Source organism: Tachypleus tridentatus, chromosome 4 (assembly GCF_004210375.1).
Source record: "Tachypleus tridentatus isolate NWPU-2018 chromosome 4, ASM421037v1, whole genome shotgun sequence".
In the NCBI taxonomy this organism is placed as follows: Eukaryota; Metazoa; Arthropoda; class Merostomata; order Xiphosura; family Limulidae; genus Tachypleus; species Tachypleus tridentatus.
The window spans coordinates 80,520,363-80,541,558 of NC_134828.1; the positions used below are offsets into that span (position 1 = coordinate 80,520,363).

The 21,196-nt window shown below is 30.4% G+C and overlaps 1 protein-coding gene across 1 annotated transcript in view; it reads right to left on the reverse strand.

Annotated features, from left to right (window-relative positions):
* Nucleotides 1–18,944, reverse strand: part of LOC143249528 (pregnancy zone protein-like) — a 59,584-nt gene extending 40,640 nt beyond the window's left edge. The window contains exons 1-13 of the mRNA XM_076499534.1: nt 18,765–18,944; nt 14,135–14,292; nt 12,454–12,645; nt 11,620–11,681; nt 10,064–10,133; nt 9,136–9,258; nt 7,672–7,756; nt 7,286–7,391; nt 6,351–6,456; nt 5,461–5,570; nt 4,497–4,685; nt 3,148–3,342; nt 325–594 (exon numbers count right to left, since the gene is read on the reverse strand). Of these exons, the coding sequence (XP_076355649.1) occupies nt 325–594; nt 3,148–3,342; nt 4,497–4,685; nt 5,461–5,570; nt 6,351–6,456; nt 7,286–7,391; nt 7,672–7,756; nt 9,136–9,258; nt 10,064–10,133; nt 11,620–11,681; nt 12,454–12,645; nt 14,135–14,292; nt 18,765–18,859 (1,761 nt within the window). The 5' untranslated portion in view covers nt 18,860–18,944. The remainder of the gene's footprint in view (nt 1–324; nt 595–3,147; nt 3,343–4,496; nt 4,686–5,460; nt 5,571–6,350; nt 6,457–7,285; nt 7,392–7,671; nt 7,757–9,135; nt 9,259–10,063; nt 10,134–11,619; nt 11,682–12,453; nt 12,646–14,134; nt 14,293–18,764) is intronic.
* Between the last annotated feature and the right edge of the window lie 2,252 nt (nt 18,945–21,196).

Here is a 21,196-nt window from a genome sequence, read left to right on the forward strand (position 1 = left end):
TGCTTTAGACTTATTGAAGTTCTTATACTTTTTAATTACATAGATATGCAATGAATAAAAATGTCTTTTCATAAGACCTTTATAGTAAAGAACTGTCTCTGGTATTGCTGTGTGAAATTATGATATTCTATGAATACATGAAAATATTACCGTAGATTCCTTAGATTGATAATTGTTCCTGAATATTAACATACGACATTTGAATAGAAATTTTGTAAAAAAATATACATAATTTAAAAATGTCTTTAAGTAAAATATTTTATCAAATAAATCGACATAAACTAGAAATATTTTATTCTTTTAGTATAATATATATTATTTTACCTGGTTTCTTTGACAAGTTTCAACTTTAAGTTTTTGACTTCCAGCTACAACTTCTCCATCAGAACGAACATAATATAATAAAATACGAATTTCAGGAGCGTAGTTATTGTTTTCATCTGGGGTAACAATAATGTTCAATTTCCCAACACGCGGTTTATCTTCAAATATAAGTTTTTCATTCCATTCTGATACAATTTCTTCAGAAATGGAGCCATTGGAGATGGTGTGTCTTATTTTACCCGTTTTTTGTACTCCACGACTGCTCACCACCTGTAAAACATGAATACTTATGTTGAAAGATTATTTGCTTTGAGTTGTTGTTGATTAAACGTGTCTTGCTAAACTAGCTTCTGTAAACAGTTGTTTCAAAGAAAAAACTTTAACAAAAAAATTAGGTTTACGCTCTAAGGTTTTATAAACTACAGGCTTAACACGACAGCCTTTCCATTTCTTATTTATAATGTTTTAACGGATATTAGGTACTGTAATTTATCCCGGACGAGCCTTCAGTTTATTATGCTACGTATTACCATTTCAACTAGCCTAAAAGTTTGTTTAAATTAATTTCTAAATCTAAGTTACAATTTATGTCGATTTGTTAAAAATGATGATGCATGCGAACAATATTGATATACATAGGTTTCTTTCTTAATATACAAACAATAGTACGATTTACGATAATAGTTATTATAAATAATGATATTTATATTCAACTAATAAACAAACATACAAATAATATGGTGTCTCCTATCTGGTCTGAAACTGGCTATCTTATCGAGGGTTCACGACGAGCAAATTAGTTAATACACCAGCAGATACAATTTACTTAACGAGGAGCTAGCTAGCTCTTCGCTGATCACACACGAGGTTTATTGCAGTTTAAGTTATATAATGTTTTCGTAAAAATACTAACGTCCAGTGGTAATCTTCTGAAGTCAAAGGGTAATGTTCGAAATCTGTAAACGTCCCTGCTTAGATATTTATAGCTCCCGATTAATAAATGTTAATCTCAGTTATAGCTTCCAATGTTTATAGTAAACCAACTGTAGCAAACCGACAATAACAACTGCCTCTTCGCGTTGCTTTGGTTACCTTTCATAAGCTTGAGAAGAGAGTTTCTACAACTTTTAGCTAAGAAATCAATACTTGCAAAAACTAGTATTTATATACACACATAGTACGTTATTTATTCTTAGACTCGAGAATTTTCTACAACTTTAGTGAATAGGGGGGAATTTGCAATAGACACTAAACAGTATTAAGTTACGTATTATTATAAAAATATATTTAACTCAAACAAACATCGATATTAATCCCGTCACACAAACTTTCTAGTTTGTACAGAAGGTTTGGTAAATTCTTCTAAAATCCATCAGTAAAGTTTGAACACTTTAAAATAAAATAAGCTAATATTTGTTTCAATCAAACAATTTTTCAACAAAAGCCAGTATTTGGTCAAATTAGCAGCCAGCTTTATTACCTAATTCAGAGTGATGAATACCACTGATATATATTTTGTACTCAAGTACAAAACTGAGTTACAGGCTAACTGTGCTGTTCTGATCACGAGTACTGAAACCTGGTTTCAAGCAAATGTACATACCCAGACTTACCGCTGTGTTTGGTTTGGTTTGCTTTGAATTTCGCGCAGAGCTACACGAAAGCAACTAGTCATCACCACCCACCGCCAACTCTTGGACTACGCTTTTACCAACGAATAGTGGGATTGAACGTCACACTATAATGTCCCCACGGCTGAAAGGGCATAAATGTTTGGTGCGACGAGGGATTCAACCCGCAATCCTCAGATCACGAGTCGAGCACTTTAACCACCCGGGCCTTTATTTAAATGAAAGACGTGTAAGAATCTGAAAAGACTGTAAACCAGTATATCTTCTAACGGTAACGATAAATCATCAGAAAGAAGATACACTAAGTTTTTCAACTTATAAAAGCATTGCGACTAGATGTATTTGCATGGGTTTCCCTGAAAGTGTTCTGTCTCAAGTGTAAATAGAACCAAACTTCAGATTAATAAATAATTTAATTTCTTGCTTTTTTAAGTTGTCATGCTGCGTTGTAACCTACAGAGTGCATAATTATTCTTATGATTCGTGACAAGCGTACCTTTAACTTACGTCATTACAATACAAACTAGAAAGTTAAGGCGTCCCTTATGTTACGTCATTTTAGTGTTTACTGACTAACTGACAAAGAACACACTACTGTGTAATGGTTCGATTGGTTAAGAAATCTAATCCCTACAGGCAACCTTGGGTCCAATTTCGGGAAGTTTTGCTTTTACAAAGGTGCCACAGCAGAATGTCTGCGGATTTACAATGCTAGAATCCAGGGTTTGATACTGGTGGCGGACAGAGCACAAACAGCCCATTGTGTAGCTTTGTGCTTAATTACAAACAAACAAACCTACAGAACTCTCAATGATATTAAAGGAAAATCTCTAATTAAACCTTAAAGTATAAGAGTAGCAAATTATTAACAATTAAAGAAACTGAAGTTTATTTCGAAAAAGTACGAACAAACTCGAAACCTGAACTTTGTGGGTGTGGTTTTTAAAACGGATTTCATGTGTGAGAATCTGATTTATCCATTTAACTGGGTCTCATGCGTAATCACTGTTTAAACTTTGTAAAGATCATTTGTACTAGTAGCTTGAAACGTCCCCTCCAATAAAAACAACGAAACAGAGGTAAAAATCTATCAAGCATTGCCTCGTATTATTTCGCATAACTCTTACTATCTTTAACTATGCGTTCACGAATTAATACTTAGGAATCACAGATTTCCATACAATGTGCTTACCTGGTAATTAAACGTTATTTCTTCTACATCTTCAGGAGCTGTAAACATGAAAGTAATATTTTCAGATTTTCCACACTTTAAAGGACTCCACAGAGGAACAAATTCGATGTAGCTATTACTTGGAGAGAACCATGGATTTAAAGACTTATAAGCATCCCGAGTAAACTTTATCTCGTTGTTCTCCACCACTTTGGCCTATAAGGATGGACATTTCTTATAAGAAAATATAGATAATCAACAGAAAAAGTACATATTCTATTTCTTATTGTTATAATAAGATATATGTTGAGCACTTCATTAAGTATTTAACTAAGTAAGTTCAGGACTCATTAAACAGGTCGCACTGCAGCACTTAATGCAGTGCTTACACTTAGAAAACAATAACTAAATAATTATAACTTGTGGATATAAAATGGTACATTTGGGCTCAAAGAAGTTACACGTTTTTTATTTTTTTTATTTTTAGATAATACACCATCTACCTAATTTATAGCCGTATCTACATTTAGAATTTCTCAGAGAATTGAATTTTTCTTTTTTTCGGAAAGTTGCACAAAACTGATCACGGTCTATCAGCGTTAGCCGTTTTTAATTTTTATCCGCTAGCTTTCTAAAAGTTATGCACGAGTCCAACTAACACAATTGGTTTGGTTTATTTTTATTTTCACGTAAAGATACTCGATGGCTATATAATAATCAATGCTAATTAAGCATTAATACGAGATTCATATTAGTTACTGAATAGAACATATCTTAAACTCTTGGGCTGTTCTTTTGCCAACGGATAGTGAGATTTACCGTAACAATATAACGCCCCCATGAGTATAAGGACAGAGACGTACTGTAACAACGATTTGAACAAAAGACCCGAGATTGATAATCGAGCATCCTAAACATCAAGCCAGGCTAGGCAAATAATAATAATAATTAGTTAATTTAGAGCAAAGTCAAACTGAATTATCAGTTGGGTTCACCTGAGTGAATTAAACATCGGACTCTAGTCCGTAACCTTACCGCTATCCCTTCGAGGAACAACAGAACAGAAAAATTAATCAATGGAAATGCACAAGTTATTTCCACGCGTACTTATTTCTCTCTCTAATGTGACATTTATTCATAAAACTTGCACATTAAAAGTTAAAAATCTCACATCGTCAAGCTCCAAATAATGACTCTTGATTTTAAAAAGTAGGCAGATTTGATACATGTATAATTTTAAACCAACAAATTCTAATGAGAAAATAGATGTTGCAATATTCCAGTAACTATTAAAATAAAATAGTTATGTGATTTTTTATGCTATTACATTCAAGTAAAACACCATAACTTGACTTCAAATATAAACTCACTTCAAGTTCAATTATTGACGTTTGTTTTGGAACGGCAGGAAGAACAAAATATGCAAACCCATCCTTGTCTGTGGTATAGTTTTTACATGCTGAACGAACCTTAACATATCTAGAACTGCCGTAAATATCAGCACATAGTGACAGAATAACGTCGGAAACTGGGTCACCATTTGGAGTCTTAGCTTTGGCCTAAATCAACAAAAACAACAGCAACAAAAGAGAAAGTATTAGAAGTACGGCGAGTGGTTGAGGCATATAAAACTATATGATATTTTACAAATAAATGTTATGACTATATGAGGTTTCAAACGTTTCCTAGCAAATATACATTATATCTTTGTTGTTTAATGTTTTTCCAAAGCTCCTAGGGCTGTACTGTCTTTTTATTTTTGTATATTTTATGTATAATACGTCCACAAATAGTTTACTGTAGGATTTTTATTGGAAATAATTTCTTCCACTTTCTAGGAATCAGTATAGGTATAAAGGCAATCATTGGTAATACCTATTTCACAAATGGTATTCTTAAGTATGTTTCACATATATCACCGTTCGTTTGATTTAAAGAAATATTTTTGCTATTTTTCTAAAAAAAATATTTATTGTATTGTTCTTAGTGTTCTTCTGAATACATTTTCATATATTCTCGTCCTCATAGAATTTTTGAATACTTTTTAATATATTTTCGTCCTCATAGAATTTCTTAATACACTTTCATATATTCTCGTCCTTATAGAATTTCTAAATATATTTTCATATATTCTTGTTCTTATAGAATTTCTTCATATTGTAGAACTATATCATAAAAACAATTTGCTGTTGAAAATAGTTACTATTAAACTACTGAGAAATTAAACTGTAACAAGTTTATTTTATTAATAGTGGCCGTGTGTAAAATTATTTTTATATAAGTAACAGTGATGGTCTTGCAATTTTACACATTGAATATAATAGGTTTTCTTACTCTGCCAAAATATGGAAGTTGTGGCCGAAATTCTTCTGTGGCACCATCTATCTCTATTTCCAATCGAAAGTTGTGGTATTTAATTGTACTGGTTGTATTTTGTTTAACACCTGAGAAATTATACAAATATTAAATCAGATTATTACTTTTCCTCATATGAATCTTTCTGTCTTAATTTTTTTTAATTACGCGATCATTTTTATATGCTTATAACCTGAGAGATAAGCACGGAATTTGGAAAATGGTATATATGTTGATTTTACCAATTAAAAATTGTCCAATGTTAAACAATGAAACATTCAACTTTATACTATATATACACAACTACGAAAGTCCACTTGTATAATATAGTTCAATAGTTTATTAGCATTTAATTTATGTTTAATCCATTATAACAACTTTGAAAGTTTAATTAATATATTTAATATCTTGTTAAGTATAGATTTCAAATGAAAAAAAAATACTGCTTAGTATGTGAGTATAATCTGCCTGAAACAAAATAATGTTCTCTTACCTGTTCCTTATTTATCATTAACGTATGATAATTTAGTAAGAATATGAGAAATAGTTAGTTAACTCATTGGGAGGTTTGATACGATTAAGTAAAACCCATCGAGATATTTCAGAAAACAATAGATGTAAGAGAAAAGTTAAAGTGTTAAAATTCTATTTTTCTTCAATTTAATACATTAAGAAGCATATCTCTAGATATTATTGGATTCAGATCTCATCATGTTTTCGTATCAAGAACCTAAAGCTTCAACTAAAATACGAATATCTGTACTTTACATATGCAGGTTTCGACTTATGTGGTGGAATTATAATACTTTAGCTAGTTTTGCTTTAAATCTCAGTTATAAAAATAAAGTAACCTTCACAGTAAGACTTACCAGTTCCTTTCTCAACTACAGAAGCCTCGAGTTTAATATTCCGTACACTTTTACTATGTAGCCCTTTCTCTTTAATATTTACTGCCAAATCATAACAACCGTAAATCTAAAAAAGACAGAAAATATTGACGTTAATAAACAAGCTTTCGTTAATTTGTTTTAATTGTTATTAGTTTTGCCTAAAAACTTTAGATAAAACATGTACAATACGATAATCAATGAAAAATAATTTAAGCATCCATTAAATGTTCGATACTAAAGTACAAACTAATATTCCAGTTGCAAGTTTTCAATTTCAACTTTAATTAACTAAGTCAGATTTACTGAAGGTTTTCCTTAATTGTTTTTTAACAAAATGTCTGATTATTATTAAAAAGAAATTATTTGATAAAAATATTCAATCTTCATCATAATAGACATAATTAAACCAATAGCAACAGATATAGTGAAAAGCCAAGTGTCATCCCAAAAAACACTGAATTTGATAATCAATAGAGAATCAGTTGTTTTCTATTTCATGATGTACATGTTCCTGAATTAAATTTTGATACAATTATTGGGCCTAAACAGACGAATAACGCTACTGTTTTTTTAAAAAAATGACACTTTAAAGAAAACATTAATGGATAATTTAAACATAAAAATTAAAAACAGAAATGACCAAATTGGAAATTACCAATAAACTACACCTCTTGGAAATAAAAACATTAAATCCTAAGTATCTTATTAATCATTGGTGTATAACACATATTATGTAGAATAACATAATGCTAAATCTACATAAACAATTCATCCTTTAAACAAGAAGCTTTTCTCCAGCTAATATATACAACTACACGTGTATATCATAAGAAGGAAATCTCTACCTGCAGCTCTATTTATTTAGAAATAGGCTTTTAAGAAAATATTCTTAATGTTTTTATCACGATACACACCTCTTTCTCGTAAACGTGGAACGGAAGCTCATTTTCCCTTCTGCTAAATGTTTTTATTGACATTTTGAACGTTAAGTTTCCACGAACAGGAAGTCCATAAGTGTATCTGAAAGGAATGTATTAATACGTATTTATAAACTACGAAGTGATACCTATACTTAACAATTGATAACAATTTTCTAAATAAAATATTGTATTATATATAATTATCTAACATAACCTTTGTGTGCTTCTGAGAAACTAACATGAAATTAACAATAAAATCCTAGTTCTACGTAACACTAATCTTACTGTTTACAATACAAGAGTACTGACTTGATATCTGTATACTTGAGAGATTTCTAATAAGTGTGATGTAACTTCAGTTTGCTGGTAGTAAAGCTTACTTTGCGCATATAGTCAGTGGAATTTCTTCATCTCCACGAAGAACAAAACTTGGAGAAGAGACTTGGACTTCAAACTTCGGAAGCACTTCACGAGAGAAGTAACAAATTGTATGGGAAAGATATAATAATAATAAAGTAGTATACCAAACATATTACAGCAGTTATTTTATTACAAATAGAGCCTAGTATTATTAATATTTAGTGCAATGTGCTAATTTTACTTCATCTCAGCAAGTTAACATTTAAAAGTATCTATAAAGATTGCATAGTCTAGTCTATAACAGTGGTTGTTTGTAATGATAAAAAATATTCCAAATCTGTCTTACAATTTAATTCACTTTGTTTTGGAGCACCATTATTGATTAATTACTATAGTATTATTTAGAGGGTGCAGGCCATCATGTACTTCAAGTGATTAGATGTACCTACGTATTTTATATTGTGTATATTTTAGCTTTTTTGGTTATGTGTATTAGAAGTCAGAAACTCATAAACGATTCCCACTTATCTGGAGATAAAATGATAACATTTAGGTATGTTAAACTCCTAATTTTTGTAAACTAGAGTGATCCCACTGTCTTGCCAATAGTAATGTTATAAATTTAGACCAACTAATTACTAGTATTCAACAGACATAGCTTTATAAGCAGTTGTACTCAAACTATCCTATTTCACCTGTGGTATTCTAATGTGCGCTGTGTGCTCGTCTAAACTGAACGAAAATTAGACACAGTGAAACAATCATTATTTCAAAACACAATCAAAGTTAAAATACACATGTGTAATGTGGCATTTTAACTGGAGAGAAATATCTAATCTTACGTTGTTTTCTTGAATCGTATTTCCTACTTAAGAAAACTGTGCCCAGATTAGAAAACATAGCAGTATAAACTAATAATAAGGATATCATTCTTCCCTTCTACTCACATGACAGACTGTCACTTTCTTCAAAGCAAGGAAAGTTTTATCTCTTGGTCATTATCAAACGTGCAGCGAAAAATATCTGTATTATTTCCGACAAGAAATTAGAGGCGACACCCTAGATGTCTGGCTTAATTTCAATGAGTGACTAAGGTGAGATCGACTTTATATATGAAAAATACCTACTTAATTTTTATATATTTAAAACAATAAATATATATTAACTAAGGCAGGAGGAAAAACATAGTATAGCTGCATATATCACACAGTTTACAATAACAATATTTTATTTGCTATTTAAAGTAACTGGTAACACTACAACAAATTCAAGACTTTATTCATCAGTTGGGTAATTTAATGTGAAAATAAAAAAAAACTTTTCACAAACGTTTTCCGAATTCAAAGGATAAACATTGCTTGAAACTTATCTGAACACTTGAACATTTAAAGTGTCATACTCATATTTTATTACACACTAGTGTTAAATTAGTTATTTTATAGACGACTATCTCACTTTTTTTTTAAAGTTTTTGGTTTTCTTACCATATTCAGAAACTTCAAATTGCTGATGAGTAGTAGTGGTAGTTACACCAGGAAACATTGCAAAAATCTTCCAGTTACCAAGAACAGGTTCTTTTGATAAAGGCAAACTAAACTCTCTCACTCCTGGAAGATACAGAATTGTAGCTCTATTGAACTTTGTCATTAAACAATTAATTTAATTTTATATTTACTTTAACTCTGTAATTAGTGATCATGAAATTATATCCTACAATATTTCTTGTATAACGTTAAAACATCATACATTTTTTAGAGAAAATCATACTGTAGAGATGCTATGTAAGCTATTAGGTTAAATATTTTAGCATCATGGGAAGGTATATACAATATACCATTTGTTTATTGTCGAAAAGAATGCAATACATATTACATATTATTCCTCTATAAATTTGTCAATGTTTACCAGTTTCAAGTTTCAGACAAGTAATAAAGTAGTAAAACATATATTTTTTTGTATTTTATTTTATTTGCATTTAAAGATAGGATGGGAAGTTGACAGTTATTTATATTAACATGTGAAAATGAAATATTTAAGTAAAATATTTCTTGAGACAGGAAATCTCGTATGAGTGTGGAATTTAACAAGCTATAATGGATTGATGCTGTATTATTCAACGTTTACATCATTGATTTAAGATACTTGAAGTTGATAGAACTATGTGACGTAGATCCACTCTGCCTAATTTACTGATTTTGTGTATGATGCTAGTAAGTTTAATCGATGAAAGAAATTTTATTATACATATGAATTAGGTAAGAATTATAGTTGCACATTCATAAAATTACGTTAAAAGAATTGTGCTCTTTAACATTTTTATCTGACACTTCTTAAATACTCTGTATAAAATGGATGTTAAATCTTTCTGTTTGATTTTTTTTATTTATGGATAACAATAGATAAAGTGTTCACCTTTTTTAAACGTCATGTTTTTCCACTGTGCAACTCGAATACCGGAAGGATTTTCAATCCATATTACGTTCTGTGAAATATATAAAACGTTTTTCAGATATTTGTTAATAATACAATTGAATCAAATACACTTTATATCATATGTTCATAAAAATGACTTAGGGTAACTAGCAAAGTCTCCTTTATTATGGAATATTTAAAATATTGTAACATTCTGTTTATTATACATGTTGGTAAGACCAGAGGCTCAGCATAACATGAATGAACTCGCAAGGTTAGGAAGAAGACATCTAATATAAACGTTATAACGAACGTATTTGTTTTGAAACGCGATATTAATAAATAACCTAAAATCCAACATACTTCCAGTTTACTATAGCACGCAAAAAACGCACTAATAATTAAGCTTCGATTAACTGTCATTTGCTATGTTTTGTAGCTTGATTTAAAATCTGTGTATTATTCCCCAAGGTAAAGTTTGCACAGCAGTATTATATTTATGATGTAACCATAAAAATAAAACTTTCACGAGGTGCAAATCAGTTTCGATTTTTTCGCAACTAGTGTTTTGCTCAACGAAAAATATCGGATCACCTGCCTAAAGAAGCTATTTTAACGAACAAAAGCTATGTAAGACGAAAATATAAGCATGCAAATTTAATCAACGGGGCAAATAGGCTAAGTAGTGACTCAGTTGTCAGTTATATTAATGTGGTATTCTCACATACACTGATTTATTTTTCGAGCAATAAACGCAAGTAACAAGAAGAATGAGAAATGAATAATTTTCACAGAATTGAAGAAAATAAACTTGTTAAAGTAAAGCTGATCTTTTTTCGATATAAAGAATAAGTCCAAATACTGACCAAAAGACAAATTTGAACTTTTTATCTGTGTCTAAATATATTTTGATAAATATCCTATTTTAGAAACAAACTATGACAAACTCTTCGTTTTCACTTTCAGACTGCGGTCACTACCTACTTCAATGGTGGTTTCAGTTCAAAGTACAGAGATTTTAACTTTCAGGCATTTATAAATATAAACGTGGCGATTTTAGCAGAGAATGTAGATACCAGATCCTAAAATAAACCTTTATCATGATTGTTCGTGAAAAATATCTAAACATACATAAATAGAACACAAGCTTTTACTATATGTATGTTGGGACAGTACCTTAGAATGCCAGTTTTCTGTATGTAAAGCTCTAAAAGCGAGTGTGTCTGATTTTTCTCTTTATTTGAGAATTTCGATAAACAAAACAGTTTACCTTTCTAAGCTAAGACAAAGGAAATATTGTACGTTTTCAACTACAACTATTTCTCTAAAATCACACAATGAACAAGATATTTAAGTTATTATAATTATCATTAGTTTTTACATACGACTTGCTCACACAGAGAATGACAACTGAAGGCAATAAGTATCTTTATTAATATGAATGTCTGTGTGTGTGTATTTTATTATAGCAAAGCCACACTGGGCTGCTAACATGACATAAGGAAATTAATTAGTAATAATTGCATTAGAAATAATAAAATAAAATTATTTCTCACCCTTTCATGAGCTCCACCTATCGGCTGTAAATTTGCGTTCATAGGAAACACACGAAACAGTACTAAAATAAAAAAATATATATATTTGTTCAAGAAAAATATGAAGTACTTTAAAATTAGAGTTCACAATGACTTTACAAAACAACACATTAGGGACAATAACTTATTTTTCAAACCTCTGGAAGTTCTGAATGTCTAAGTCATAACTCATTAACGTAAACAGCTATAATTTTGAACAAAGCATTAAGAATTTCATTGCAAAAAAGTAATTATTTTTAAATTAGAATTACTTTGAAAGTTAACATAGCAGTTTCCATTAAACGAATTTTTGCAAATTATTGAGTAAAATATGTTTGTAAGTTCATTTCGCATTTGATATTCACTGTGGATGAAAATATCTAGACATTTTATCGTTAATATAAGAAATAAAATACGAATAATGCAATAAATTACAACCTACGTATGTTTAAACTATATAAACTGGTTAATAAATTTTAACAACAAAATAAGTGTAATAAACATTTTATGAACAATTATTTATAACAAAACGTAGTAGAATTTGCTGATTAAATGTTTGTTTCATTTCATGTAATATTTATGTTATCAATTTTACAACACTGAGAAAAGGAAAAAAAAGACCGAAATTGTTTTCTGTACTATTAATCCCGTGCGATAATCAAAACTAGATTTAAAGTAACAATACATTATTGATTAATTGTTTTAATAATGCGTTTTTTTGCATAGTGAATCACCTTGTACACTTTTTGTGAACTTTATTGTTATTTCATAAATGTAAGACACATCGATAGCCTATTTCTATATTGATATATTTACATTTCTGGCCCGGTTTATACGCAGGTTTATCTGTTTGTATTAGTATAACAGTTTTTTGTGGTCGGATGTACAATTTTCCCTTTCCATGGAATTGATAATCTGGAGTACCAGAAATTTCACCCTTGACTTCAAGCTCTGCTGTACCACGAGGAGCATCTGGTGCAACTTTGACAACCAAGTCTGTGGGGTTTCCTTAAAAGATGAGACAAGACAGTTATGTATGTGAACGTCAGCGAAATGTACGAGAAAATCCTAAAACACTAGTACAGTTATTTGTAGTACAGTTATTTGGTTATTAGTTTTATTGTGGTAAGCAACTTTCAGTAACCTTTACAGAAAATATCTGCAATATCAGCTAAGTTGTACGTACCAATGTAAACAATATTTAAAACAAATATGAAAACATCAATGTGAACTCTAGTAAATCACTCCTTTTACAACTTTTCACGAAGTTATATTGGTTTTGGAAATGTCAAACCAATCAGTAACTCTTGCCGTGGACTAATCGGAAAATAAAACTAGGCTTCATATAGTGATGAGATGTATGTTCGACGCACTATGTGAGTAAAAGAGAGTTTTATGAAACAGTACATATAGTATTGATCAAAATGGTTTTTAGATCAATTTAACAAATCTGACCCTTTTATCCCAATTTCTTCTATCATTATTATTATTTCACTTTACACAGATATTAGTGATCCCGTTGTAGGTTAAAATATACTTAATTTATAAATAATTCTAATGGATATCTCATCTGACGCCACAGATCTCCATTTACGGTTTATTTGATCTACTTGGTAAAATTAGAATGAAGTTAGATTTAACTTTTATTGTTAATCAAAAACTTTATTCTGATAATTCACTTTATTGAAACCATTACATATTTACATAAGACATTTTATGGTGATTTTTATGTGATTTGGAAAGCTCATTGAGAAGTAGTTTAACCATGAAACCTTTAGCTTGGTATGTCCTTCTTGTTTCAAATTACTTACACCTCAATCTGAGATGTCATTGCATCTTCTAAACTTTTCATTGAATGTGAGGCAGCTCATTTCTATAAGAGTTATGAAACAACAAGGCAAATACTTGAGTTTATTGATCCAATGGATTTCTTGCACGTGCTGTAACATGCAATTTACTCATAGTGAAACTGAATACGATTAAAGATATATTTTAACAGAAACTGTGAAAATGTTTTTATTTCTCTCCACTAAAGTACTATACAGTGTTATATTTTGTTTATAATTTAAATGCTTAGTAATGCTATAACCGATATTTTGATGAATTTTATATGAAGTTATTTGAAACACGATTTACATCATGACACATAATTATAAGAAATATAGGAAAATTTATATCTAAATTTTGTCGATTTATAATAGACTGGAAGACAAATTCGTGTGAGTGATGAGTTTGGTTTTAAACGTAAAATTAAGTATATCTATTAATTTTTGCTTTGAGTGTAATTGGGTTCATAACAAAATCAGATGTAATTCTGTATTACTTTAAAAAGATGATAAACAGAAACTTACAATTTTCATCGAGCTTTTATGAACAATTTATCAAACTCTTTTGAACTTTTGAGTTGTGATTTTACACCAGAACAGTAAGAACGTTTTTAAGTAATAGCACTTGTTGACTAATGAAGATAATAACTCACATGCGAACTTTAACTTACCATTTATAACTGTGGCTGTAGAAGAGCTCAAAACTTTATTATTAGAATCTCTTAATACAAGTGTCGCTGCTCCATTACGAGTGACGTTGAAGAAAGTGAGCGTGACCTGAGTTGTAGTTCCAGTTTTAACTTCTGATGGAATCGTCAACAAATAGCCTCTACAAAACAACTTTTCATTTAAGTAGCCATAAATAACTCAATGATTTAGTTTATTTTAATTTCATTTTAATTATATCGACACAAGTGAATCATTGTAAGACAATAAAATCAATCCTTCGGATGACGAGAAACCCACTTGAAGTAAAAATGTATATTTTAACCTGAAGATGACTCAATAAGATCGAAACGTTGTACTCTTCTTTATTTTGGTAAAAGTGTTAATATTCATACCAGCTATCGTGAGATACAAAATCAACCATTATTATTATTATATAACGTTCCATTTAAGTTGTAACACTATTTAATTAATATCATAAAATAAAAGTAAAGTGTGCCGTTTTTAGTGTTGTTTTTTTTGCCATTTTGACTAAAGACTAGTGATTTGAAGTTAAAAAAGTATAGAATGAAAGAAAGTGCAGATATGTAAGTATTGGTTAGGCCAAGCAAGCTAATTTATCAGTTTCTTGCTCAGGTTTTCAACAGAACCATACCGGTTGGACAATTATTATTCAATGTGAACTCTTAAGCATAAATTTGCGAAATTCTAAACTAAAGAGCGTTTAGTGTCCTCTGATATTAGCTTCAGCAACTAGCGTAAATAACGATGCTTCATACAGCTGTATTGATCAAAGAATCTGTTTGGTTCTATAATTAATGATCTGTTCTGAATAATGAGGTTGCGATCTTAGAACTAACGTAGGTTACTACTGAGTAACACTTTTTTACTTTGGTTTATTGGTGTGTGGTGACAAAAATGATGATAACGTACAAAAATTACCGGCAGTATGAAAAGATACAGTCTCTAAAAGGATTGAGCATGTGATTTAAGTGAATGAAGTCAAAATTGTTGGCCAAATCACTTGTTGAACTGATAAGATTGTTAAAGCAAATATCGTGTTTTTGATTAGATTTATTTGTAACAATAAATTATCTGGCTTGAAATTAATTTATTTCCTTTATGGACAAATTAGTTTATCACTAGTTTGCAGTAAATAAGTTTTAAGTTATCATTATATGTAAAAGACTTAAATCTCGATTTTTAAAAACTGTTCAACTTTAATGACTTTGTACAGAAATACCCCTTTTAATGAAAGATTTACATTTAATGTTAGTTTATTATTATATACTGTATAAACAGACATTCCTAAAACGTCTTTTCGAAAAAGTGATTTATATAATTTGTTTGAAATGAAAGCGTATGTGATAAACTAATCAAAAAGCTGTGAATACGAAGTTGGATTCCAACTTATTTTTACCTGATACGCTTGTTTGTAATGTTATTCAACTAAACTGAAACTTCACCTTTAATAAAAATGTTATAATATATTCATAAAGATTGAGGCAAAGTTGTGTGAGGACATACATGCCTTTAAATACATATCATTCAAGTGAAGGGTTTACACTGGCGAATGAAAGTAATTTCCAGCTTATTTATTCTTTGATTGTCCAACAGTAGGTTTCAGGACTTCTAACATTTTGGTTGATCATGTAACAAACCAGCAAAGAGGAGTTCTAGAGTTTTATTCTCTGTTCACCCAACAAAACAGATTAACTTCAGTCTTGTCTATCAAATACAATTGATCACACCAATAAATCTTGAACAGACCCGCATGGATCAAAAAAGAGGTAAGAAACTGTCACAAAATGGCTACGAAAAACTTACTTATGGTATAGGATGTGCAGTAGACCATATTGATCGTCATCCAAAACTCTAAATCCCTTTGCTGGATGACTCCTTTGAAAGGGTCAAGAGATAAGCTGCATCAGATAGATTATGTTTCTCAAGTGTATAATGTACTCTGGACAAGCTAAAGCTCGTCTATGTACGAAGTATTTGTTCTTTTCACCAAATAAAACCTTCTGTTAGAGAAGCTCCAGACCATTTTATTTCTTTGCAAAAGCATAATTAAAGGAAAAATAAGCCGAAATTTAACAGTTGGCATCAAACAAGACATCCAAAGGCTAGAGAGGAGTCAATGCTATCGTTGACTCGAGCACTGCATTGATTCCCCCATATAATGTATATTATGGCATATATTGTCAACATTACAACAACACAAAGCAGAAGTTTGAAACATATCATCCTCCATTTTGAAGTGTTAAGGGATGAAACACTTAGGCCAATCCCTTCAGTGATTTTATCTCTGTAAGCAAGTGCTGGAACAAGTTACAAATAGTGCAGCATCTAGTTTTTGGTATAGCTGGGCCAAAATGAGATATTAAGAAGCCACTACTGCAGAGTTTCATGGGTGATTAGATCTGGTAGAAAACTGAGCTGTATAGGATAGATTGAATGCTCATAAACGTGACATTTAGAAACATTTAGTTGTGTATAGGAGCGAGCTGTGATGCTTACATTATAAAGTATATCTCAGCATGGCAGTAGTTGGCTGAAAGATATCTTGAAAAATTTGTGATTGGACTTCCAAGTTACTCTCTATGACATCCTTCAGTGTCAGATTTATAACGAATGTTCCCAACAAAATCTGAATATAAATATATATGGCAATGAGATACGACATACTAACATCGACGAAGATAGTGGAACTTCTACGTAGAATTCAGGCAAGTGATTGTAATTATACCTATTGATATATTTACACACGTGGACAGATATCTCTATACATTAGAAATGTCCCCTAGGTACTTAAAAATGAGGTTAGATAAAGAAAATAGAAAAAAACGTTTGTGTGTATTTCATGTCATACCATCTAGTTCTTGTAATGTGCTAGTTACTTATCAATAGCTGAAGTAACTTACAATGCATGTTTTACAGGGAGAATGATGATTAAACTAAGTCACGTTTTATTGTTTGATTACTTGTTTAATTTCACAGTTTAAATAAAATATAAGTGTGAAAGTGAAGCCACAGAAATGACTTTTAATGTAAAGTTTTTAAACACATAGTAAAAGTGACCAAATGGTTACAGATCCTGCTGAAATATAAGCTGTAATAAAATGGCGCGAAAAAGTCAAAAAATAAATATTGACTTTGTACAATATATTAGAGACGTTTCTGGTATTATTTGTTTACAAAAATAGAACCACTGCTTTCCACATTAAGTAAAGTAAAATCCCATTTTAGGTGCATTAAATATTGTGTAAAATTCATTGCAGTATCCAAAGAGTGGGTTGGATAACACTCTGTATGAAAAGACACAACCCATTCATCCTGGATATTGTTACCTGTGATACCATAATTGGAGAAGATCTATAATAAATACAGAATGGTGTGGAATATGTTACAGTTTATACAAGCAGTATGGCTCATTTCTGATGATTATCATTACTGTAAGAGGAAGAAAACCTTGTTTCCAGTAATATTATTCCTTAATTTTACTACTATAGGCGTTTGCCCGTCTCGTCTACGTGTTTATGTCAGGCTATGTGTGTTAAATACATTTTCATCAATGTTAGTTGAGAAACTTCAAACAACACACATTATGGACTTCAGATATAGTTATAATATATGTTTATTTCGTTTTATTCCAGTAACATTTTTAATTGCTTACAAATGTAACCCGTGCATTCACTAGTTCACACCGAATCAGTGTTGAGAGGTCAGAGGAGGTTTATGGATGAAGAGTTCTGGAAAACAGAACAAAATATGTTTTCACTAGTTCACACCGAGTCAGTGTTGAGAGGTCAGAGGAGGTTTATGGATGAAGACTTCTGGAAAACAGAACAAAATATGTTTTAAATGTAACGAATGATTTGTTTGTAGGACTTGTTGTTGTGCAAACACTTCCAAGAAGTTTCACAAGCTTTGCTCACGTTTTTTCGCGGAATGTTCTCGTTTCTCTGAATAGTGAGAATGTATATTTTATTCTCTGGTCTTTATTTCAACAAAAATAGTAGTTGTACTATAATATTGGTAAATATATTGCATGAAATGATTAAATTTAGGTTTATATTATAAAACTATTACAAATTATAAGTAAGACCAGTTTACAGTTTAATTATTAGGTTCGGTTTGAATTTAGCGCAAAGCTACACAAGGGCTATCTGCGCTAGCTGTCCCTAATTTTGCGGGGTAAGACTAGAGGGAAATCAATTAGTCATTATCACCCACTGCTAACTCTTGGGCTTTTCTTATTATTGGCAAGAAATGAAATAATGAATAATCCTTCAGGAAATATAAAGCACGAAAGATATAAAGTTGGCTATTATGGACAAATATTTTTAGCTGAGCCAAATTTAATGGTTATACCACTTTGTAAGCAACTGTAAAATCCTACAAAATATTTTATATATTGAGAAAATTTTGCATTCTGTCCTTTAATTACATATATATTCCTACAATATAACATACATTTTCCTTTACAAAACATAGTCGTCTAAAAACAATATTAAAGCTGCTTTTATTGTATTAATGTCTGCTAAAATTCACTGTTTAATGTTATATATGAGCAAATAAGTCATTAATAATTAAAAGGTTGACTTTATAATATTGTTGATGAAGATTTCATACCTTTTCGTAGCGGCAAAACATGCAGGCAAAAATACAGAGATATGCCAAAAGATCAACAGCAAAAGGTTCGTCATTTTCCTTACTATACCTTGCATGCGAGTTGAAGCACCTTCACTGTCTGACGAACCATTCAACAGTGTTCCACTTTACCTTCAAACACAGGTTCCTAGATGTTATTCACGTGACTAGAATAATAATAAGGATTTTCTACTGATTGTGCAACTTCCAGTAACGAAATGTCATTTCGCTTTAAGCCTCAAGTGTAATAAACAGGTTCAACCTTAACTTTTAAATCCTGTTGTTGTAGAGTTGCAGCTATTTCAACAGATGTTGCACAATAAATGAAAGAGATTTTGCAATCACGTTCCATAATATACCAATAACACTTTTAAAATATTGAAGACGATTTCAAGGGGTTGTCAAGAAAAAGTTATTATTACAAACGTAACGAAGTAATAAATGAGCATAAATACGACAAAAATTTGTGATAATAGTTTTTTTAATTACCAACTGAAGCTGCCTTTAAACGTTATTGCCTCAGAGTGGGTTCCTCGTTATCAACTTCAAGCAACCATTTTTATGTAAAGAAGACAAACCGACCCATATGATGTTAGGAGAAGTAGGTAAATGTAAGAAGAATAGTCTTAAAGCAGAAAAACAAATACCACAGATTTCACTGAAGAGAAGCATATGATGTAAGACGTAGGTAAATGTAGGAAGAATAGTTTTAAAGCAGAAAGACAAATACCGCAGATTTCTCTGAAGACAAGCCCAGAAAAATGTTAACTTGACAAAAAATGAAAATCAGATATGAAATCAGGAAGTTGAAAAAATTATTTATATGTATGCTTTTACGTTTGTCTATAGTTACATACATTTTTCATTTATTGGTGGTGTTATGTTACGGTTACCATGTGTTGTTCCAAGTTTCGGGACGTATATAGTATATAACCTTTACTTACTGTGTTGTATTTTTCGAATAAACAGTAATTTTAAATACAAGATCGTGCTAAATGATATACCTGTATTTAAAATTTCAGAATAAAACACTACTGTGTGATATGGTATGCGTTATTTATTATATTTTGGTGCAGGATTTTTACTTACGTTTTTATTTATATGAATTAGCTAAATTCAGGTGTTTCTCAACATGAGCTGGTGTTATGTAGGATATGTTTTTAAACAGTTTTTCCCCTCATCAATTTTTTTGTTACATTATTCTTTATAAGATTTCTTTTGCTATTGTTCAATGCCTGAATGTGCCATTGACTCTAGAAAGCAAAGTTGAAACGATTATTAACTATTTTAATAATTCGTTCAAGGACATCTTAAAAAAATATATTTTTTAAAGTTTACTGTCACCAGGTGGGATAGTGGTAAGTCCTCAGACTTACAATGCTAAAATTAGAGGTTTCATTCCCCTCAGTTAACACAACAGGATAGCTTCACTATTTTAGATTATGAGAAGCAATATTTGTATCTGGAGTTGCATCACAGAACATCAAAACTGAAATTATTCAAAACGGTACAAACCGTGGTACACCATCACTCGTATTTTTACATGACTGCTGAAAAAGTGCTTGTGGTATTGACTTATAACGAATTTAAATATATTTAACTGATATAACGACGTTGACATATTCATTTGTAAGTAATTTTATTTACGTTGTGTCTGAAAATATTTTAATAACAATGCAAGAAATATAACTATTACCAATGTGAGTTTGTAATGAGTACATTTGTGTCAGAATCAACTATATAATGTTTTTGAAAAACAAAACACAGATATAAATATAGGAAAAAAGATCTTACTGACAATAAATATCAATAAACATGAATTAATATAAGTATAAAAATGTTTTATGTAATATCAATTACCTAGTGGTTCTTGTAATCCAGAGAAAAGACAGCTAGTCATCATCACAAGTACTTGGGCTACTCTTTCAACAACGAATAGTAGGAATGACTGTTGCATTACAACGGCCCTACAGCTAAATGGGCAAGATTGTTCGATGACGTGGATTCGAACCCACCACCTGCAGATTGTATGTTGACCCCCCTAATCAACAAGCATGTGTCTTGACAATAGCAGCACTTATAGGATATTTCCAGAAAATGCAAGAGAGAATCTTTAGTTGTGTATTATTTTATTATGTTAAATAACTTTGTAAAGAATATTGATTACACATATTTCTCGTGCCTATAAAGTTAGTTTCCAGGTTTTATATTACAAGCCTCATAAAATAAATGACAATGTTACGTTTTAGTAGCAAAACATTGTGCGTTATTGAAGTGTAAAAAAATGTACATGCAACCAAACAGTTTGTTTTTTGTCTGTGTTGTTGAATATTGTGTAATCCAAGTTCACATTATCGACATTCACAAACTATTGTGTAAATTATTATCTATAAATTATCAAAAAATATAAGTAC